This window comes from Lipotes vexillifer, unplaced genomic scaffold (genome assembly GCF_000442215.2).
Source record: "Lipotes vexillifer unplaced genomic scaffold, Lipotes_vexillifer_v1.1 scaffold64, whole genome shotgun sequence".
NCBI lineage: Eukaryota > Metazoa > Chordata > Mammalia > Artiodactyla > Lipotidae > Lipotes > Lipotes vexillifer.
The window spans coordinates 776,850-783,717 of record NW_006791024.1 but is presented as its reverse complement, the minus strand read 5'-3'; the positions used below and the strand labels follow the sequence as shown (position 1 = coordinate 783,717).

The 6,868-nt window shown below is 31.0% G+C and overlaps 1 protein-coding gene across 3 annotated transcripts in view; it reads left to right on the top strand.

Moving 5' to 3' along the window:
• CDC42BPA (CDC42 binding protein kinase alpha) overlaps positions 1 to 6,868 on the top strand; it is a 270,792-nt gene that overhangs the window by 207,822 nt on the left and 56,102 nt on the right. For 2 of the 3 annotated variants that reach the window (XM_007464175.1, XM_007464176.1), the window contains exons 18-20: positions 110 to 258; positions 1,741 to 1,832; positions 4,166 to 4,242. In XM_007464175.1, coding sequence (XP_007464237.1) covers positions 110 to 258; positions 1,741 to 1,832; positions 4,166 to 4,242 — 318 coding nt within the window. The remainder of the gene's footprint in view (positions 1 to 109; positions 259 to 1,740; positions 1,833 to 4,165; positions 4,243 to 6,868) is intronic. The other variant, XM_007464177.1, reaches the window with a different exon arrangement.

Here is a 6,868-nt window from a genome sequence, read left to right as displayed (position 1 = left end):
AGGGAAAGATAGTTCTTTTAAGTAGTTTCCAAATTCACTTATATTACTAAACTTAAATGTTAAAAATAAAATCAAATGGAGCTAAAAACGCAGTCATATTATTTCATAGGATATGCCCTGGAAAATGCGTCGTTTTGCAAAACTGGATATGTCAGCTAGACTGGAGTTGCAGTCAGCTCTGGATGCAGAAATAAGAGCTAAGCAGGCCATCCAAGAAGAGCTGAATAAAGTTAAAGCGTCTAACATCATAACAGAATGGTAAGACTGAATAATATAGTCCCACTAGAGTGATTTCTAATTTGGTCCAAAAGTATCTGGAGAGAAGTTACATGTTTAGTTTCCTACCTATCTATACCTTTTTTTTTTTATTTAAGTGATGACCAGAAAAAAACTATGAATATTTGAAAATGAATTGATGATTTTAGGCCTTGTGTGCAGTGATGCAATTTTAATACAGCTTTGTTTCTGACTTGTCCTTAAAGTGGAATTAATAGTACTAATTAATATTCTGTTATTTACTTTTCCCCTTATTTGTAAAATTCACTCTCAAATTTTATTCTATTAAATCCAAAATAATCTTTTGTCCAAGAATATCACATTAGTATAAAATTGCAGCATAGAGTCAGAACAAAATAATAGTCATCTGAAAATTCTGGCCTCTACCATAGATTTTTTTACAAATGAAGTTTCAAGTGATGGTAAATTTCATAAAGGTAGAACATACTTAAATTATCCTTTCTTTTATGTTATGTATTTAAAAAAGTGTATCCCCCACAGGTCCAGGACAGTTAGCTAATGAATACATTCCCTCCATTCTTATCACAACAGTAGAATAAATCATACTCTGAATAAATAAATGATAAAAGGAAACTCGTAATTGGATTGGTTCAAGAATAAGTTATAGAGGAATAAGGTGATATAGAGGAACAGTAGAAAGTTCATGTTACAAATCAAAATGTAAATAGAAAAATCCATTTGGTGCTCAGAATACCAAATGTTGCAAAGGCATTCAGTCATGAAAAGAAATATAGTCCCATAAATTCGTTTTTTAATGGTATGAAGCACCCCAGTTGAATTATAAATTCTTGCTATGAATTATCCAATCATAAATTAAGTATGTTTTACTGAAATGTGCCAGTGTAACATTGAAAATGGAAAAAAACTGTTTTTGGAGAATATGAATTGATCCCAACATGAAGAACTGCTAACTATCATTCTCTGTGTTGTAATTTGGAATAAGTATGATCTTTCTGCTTATGCTTAGGACATATAAATTTACACATTTGTTCATAAATCAGGAATGTGAGTCAAACTGAAAATTACAAGTTTAGTCACTTTCATGGTTCTCTATGAAAGAAGTCTAACAATTCTAAAATTAACCTTTGATTTTATGACATTTTTTAATTTAATAGTATAGCTCAGAGCCAGCAACTTTTCTATAAAAGGAAAGATAATAAATACTTTAGGGCTTGTAAGCCATATAGTTTCTGTCTGCTCAACTCTGCTGTTGAATACAAAAGCAGCCACAGACAGCATATAAATGAATGAGCCTGACTGTGTTCCAGTAAATCTTTATTTACGCAAGCGTAGGTGACAGGCTAGATTTGTCCTTCCTGTAGTAGTTTTCAGTTCCCTACATTATCATGACTGACATTTAAACCAATTAAGGTCAACTACATACATGATGGCTCACTAACCAACAATATAAATAATGACACTTTTCCCTTTTTTTCCCTTAAGTAAACTAAAAGATTCAGAGAAGAAGAACTTGGAACTGCTATCAGAAATTGAACAACTGATAAAGGACACTGAAGAGCTTAGATCTGAAAAGGGTATGGGAATGTGTTTTGCATCAACCAGGACTTAATGTTCTGTTATGAATACATTTTATTACAAGAATCAGCCTACTGTGTAGGCAGGAGAATTGTTCACATACACAATTCTGGCACTCATTTATAGATGTATGTGTATATGGCACACACACACACGCACACACACACACATATATTTGGTAGACAAGTCTCCTGAGTCATTTTGTTTTACTTGATATGCATTGTTTAAAGATTTCTTAACAGAAAACTCACTGTACCATAAAGTTGACTTTTTTCAGGACCATGGACTATATCGTGAAGAATATTTTTGTGATTGGAAAAATTTGTTTTTATCATATACTTTATACTATTCTCAAGTGTTATGGGGGATTCACTCTCAGGGTAGTTGACGAAATAATGTATGAAATAACTAAAGATTAACCTAATCCAGTATTAGAAAGGCAACTCAGTGACAAAGAACTATTTGGGCATTTCGGTGTCTTCTTCCATGTTTGGTGCTCAAAGTGCTTGCCCTGTGGGATTTTCCAGGATTTATTCCCATTTTCTTGAAAACATTACTTGAGCATTTTTTCATTAATGTAAAAAGTAACTCAGAGTGCTTGGTAGCTTTATTACATGAACTTCAACGTTCTTTCCATAACATGGGCATTAAGAATGTGAAGGTTTAATTTTTTTAAATTCAGAATGTTATTATCTTAATGCAAGATTCTCTTATATATAGTTGTTAAAAATTCATTTTCCTGACAGCATTCCTGACTGAATACTGAACTAGTTAATTGGCTCTATGTTGTACTTATGTGCTGCCTTATCATTTCCCAGTCCTATGACACACAGTGATGTAAAGCTGGTTGGGTCTCCGCATCTGCTTTTACAATTGTGGAGGAAAGAGGGTAATCACACAAAGGAGTTAACATGGAAAAGCCATTAAAAGTAGTAGATAAATTTTTGTTGATTGAATTTCCTAGTGAACAAGAAGGAAGGAAGGAACCCAGAAAAAGTGAATTAGGAGCTCAGATTAGGAGTACAAAGCACCATGCTAAAATGAGAATCAAGCTTAATTTTCATGTATGAAGAGTGGAAGGAGCTGCATTATTTAGTGAGTAGAGGAAAAAGAATATATAAGGCATGGAGGACCTGTGGCCCTAAAGGCAATTTGTATAGAAAAGAGACCAGTGAAGAGTATGACTTACTATAACACACCAGTTGCATTGATTGCATCATTTTAAAGTAGATCTAAACTTGTGAAAGAAGAAATCGTTTATCACATTGCAGGCTAATCTATGGCTATGGTTTTATATTTGGATTTTGAGGCTTGCAGAATAATAAAATTTCACTATATGTTGTAACATAATAGTCTACTTAAATAATACAATGTTTATATAATGAGGGCAAGGATTTTGTTTTTCTGCTTTATTTATTTACTATTATATATCCAGTATCTAGACGGGGTTTGGCAAATAAAAGGCTGTCAATAAATATTCATTGATGGAATGAATTTCTGAACATACTGCCTTATCTGGCAACTATGGTATATTATTAGAGAGTAATTCAAAAAGCACATAATTTGATATCAGTTGATATCAGTTCCTAAAAAGATATGGAGATCAAAAATGTGTGTTGGTTGTTTCTCCTTTTCCACCCTAGTATTTATCATTATGTGTATTTTAAGAATTAATTTGGAAATCATGTATTTAAAGTTAATGCCATAGCCAAGAGGTATGCGTGAAATTTTTTTAATTTGTCTGAGAAAAGCTAGGATTTGGATTCCTCATTCGCCAACCCTAGTTTTTCTCAGACAAAATTTTTTAATTTCATGCAATTTTTGTCAGTAAAACAGTAAATGAAATCAGATTGAGGCCTTAGCAAAAGTTTTTTCATAATTAAATAAGTTTGTTGTATCACTGCATTTTTAAATAAAAGATTATTTATATTAATATATACTATATGCTTGATGAGAGTATTTCAAAAAGGAAACCTTGTTTGGTGATAAACAAAAAATCAGACATAACCAGGGTCCTATTTTAAAAATTTTCTCAAGAGTACCAAAAGATTTAATGTGCTTCTTACAGTGTACTGTATAGGAAAAGAAATTCAGGAACTCAAGTAAGTCAAGAAACAAGTATTTCATGGAGTCTGATGTAATTTAACTATTGAGTGATATTCCAAGAAACATTAATGTATTTTAGTTTTTTAAGTATGTGGAGTTAATGATGTTAATTGGTTTTAAAATACAGTAGTTTGTGAGCAGCTTTTTAATAGATTCAGACAGGAAAGGTTATCCATGAAAATTAGTTTTAATTCTAGTTTTAAAAGAAGTTGCTGCTGTCTTCTAGGTATAGAGCACCAAGACTCACAGCATTCTTTCTTGGCATTTTTGAATACGCCTACCGATGCTCTGGATCAATTTGAAGTAAGTATTAAACTTTTCATATATCCTCTGCAGTCAATTTAAAATTTACTTTGTGATTTAAAATTTATTTGCAATAAAACCTTTATTGCATCCCATATAAGAGGACCTAGAATTTTATATAAACAAAATGTATTAGGAAAAGAATATGTTCTGCAATATTATGGAAACTTTAATCATAAACTTTTCTTGTGTTTAAGAAAAATCTAAGAAAGATCTAAATAAGTCTTTCCCTGAGGAACAGTAAGTGCAGAACAAATCCTAACTTTAAATAATTTTGACACTTTTCTTTTTTCTCCAAAGCATAGAGCCACAATAAAAAACAAGTGAAAATGTCAGAGCTCACAATAGGGCACTGCTGGTTCTAGTTCCAAATCAATTTAGTTTTTTAGAAGTGTACCGAAAGAATGCTTTTTGTTAAAAGTATTACATAGACTTTATTTGGCACACTCCATTATAATGAAATAGTGATTATATGACTGTCATTCTTTGGTACTTAAATTCTTTGCTAGAAAAAAAAATTAAGATATGAAGTATATTTTTATGTCAGAAAATTTAAGTTAGTGATTATATCTTAATCAACAAATAATCGTTATGTCTCTGTGCAAGGCACTGTTCTAGGTGCTGGAGATACAGCAGTGACCAAACTGACAAAGTCCTGCCCCTCAAGAAGCTTACATTCTAGCAGGAACGATTAGAGGCAGAGATTCTGTTGCTTACTTTTAGTTGTTACCTTCTGGAGTGCTTCCATTTAATTTGATTATTAATGAGCTTCAGCTTAATACATTTTGAGCACAGTATGTGAATTGTATTTCATTCTTTTGGGAAAGGAAAAACGAATCACTCTTTAAAAAGTAATTAATGAATTTCTACGTTTCTTGAGAAACAATGACAGTGACTGCTTTTCTCATTTATTTATTTGAATTAATGTCATTTGCCTTTCAATTGTTTTACAAAATTTTTGATTTATTATTTCTTATTAAATTGCTTCATCCATATTTTCTATTTTTTTATTGCTGTATTCGTTAAATAGGATTCCTTTTCTTCTTCCTCATCTTCACTGATTGATTTTTTGGATGACGTAAGTCTTTGATTTTCAAACCAATGCATCCTTCAGTAAAAGAGATCAGTGAATTGATATGAAGAATTTACCTAGTAATGCAGTCAGTTTTAGAAATATCACACTTGATAATTTGTGAGCCAAAGCGTGCTTCTTTCTTACTTTAAATACAATGAAGAGTTATCATTATTAAATACAATAAAGTAAAAATGTACTTTTAAAAATGTGTTGTCCATCAGAAAATCTCTATAGTTCCATTCTTTGCAACAGTTCTGAAGACTGGAATGCTTATTTGATTATTGTCACTATAGATATATAGATATAAATAATTGCTCATTTTTGTTTTTCATGGCAATTTCTATTTCACATTCCCCTTTTCTTTTCAGCACTTTACTATTTAGTTTATATGTTAGTTAAAAGTAAACCTCTGGTAGTAGAATCAGAACAAGTGACACGTTTTATTAACTCTTCCAGTAGATTTTATCATAACACAATAATTGAGTACAGATCAATTTTTAATGCCGACAGAATTTCTCTTCTAATGTAAAAAATGATTTAATATATGCACTATATTCACTATAAATTGACTGCATTATCATTTTCTCTCTTAAATTAATTGTATAGATTTATTAATTTAGAAGTTCCTAATGTATAGTGTTCCTCTCTTTACAGAAATACCTGACATATACATTCTCTCTAATCCACATTAAATGGCACAATAATTCTTGTTGTAAAGCATTGTATTATCCTGTTGAACATTCTATCTTTACAGAAATTTGGAAATAAAATGGGTTCAAATGCAAATATTGTGCATATAACTATTTTTAAACCAGGGGAAATTCTTTAAATGTTTTATTTTTTGTGTTTTGTTAAATATAATTCTTCTATTGAGGAGACTATTAAGCATAATTTTCTACTAAAGAAAACTCCTGATCTATATTTTTAAGTGATTTTTTCTTTCTTTGAAATATTTATACCAAAGTGTGCACCTTGCCATTCTAAATGGAAACTATTTTATTATTCTTGAGACAAATAATTAAACTAGCTAATTCTGCAGTGTTATGAAAAGAGAACTCTTGATGTACAATAATATTTGATGTTATAATCTGATGTATATTTTACTATTCTAAAATACTCAGTATGGTATTTCCATACAGATAACATTCACCTTAAAAAGAATGGGAAGGAAGTTTGAACAAATATTTTAATTGTCCTTTCTCCTAGAAGACCATTTTCATTTTTCTTTCTAATAAACTCTTCTCTACATCCCTTTTTCTCCCACAAAAATCTTTGAATGTACAACACAGGAGTAGTATGTATTTTGGTAAATAGGTTAGCTCTTCTCAGCAGAAGCACATCTCAGCTCACTCCTATCTCATCTCTGCTCTCATATGCTGTCTTCTGCCACTACCCAGCTGTAGTGTCTGTTTCCCACGTTTACTTTTCCTCCAGAAGTACCCCTTCTTACCCTTCACCCACTATTACCCAGTATAGATACAGTTCAGACATACATGTAAATTGTAAAGTAGTACAAAGGAGCTCCTATTATAAAGTAAACCAGAACTAAGT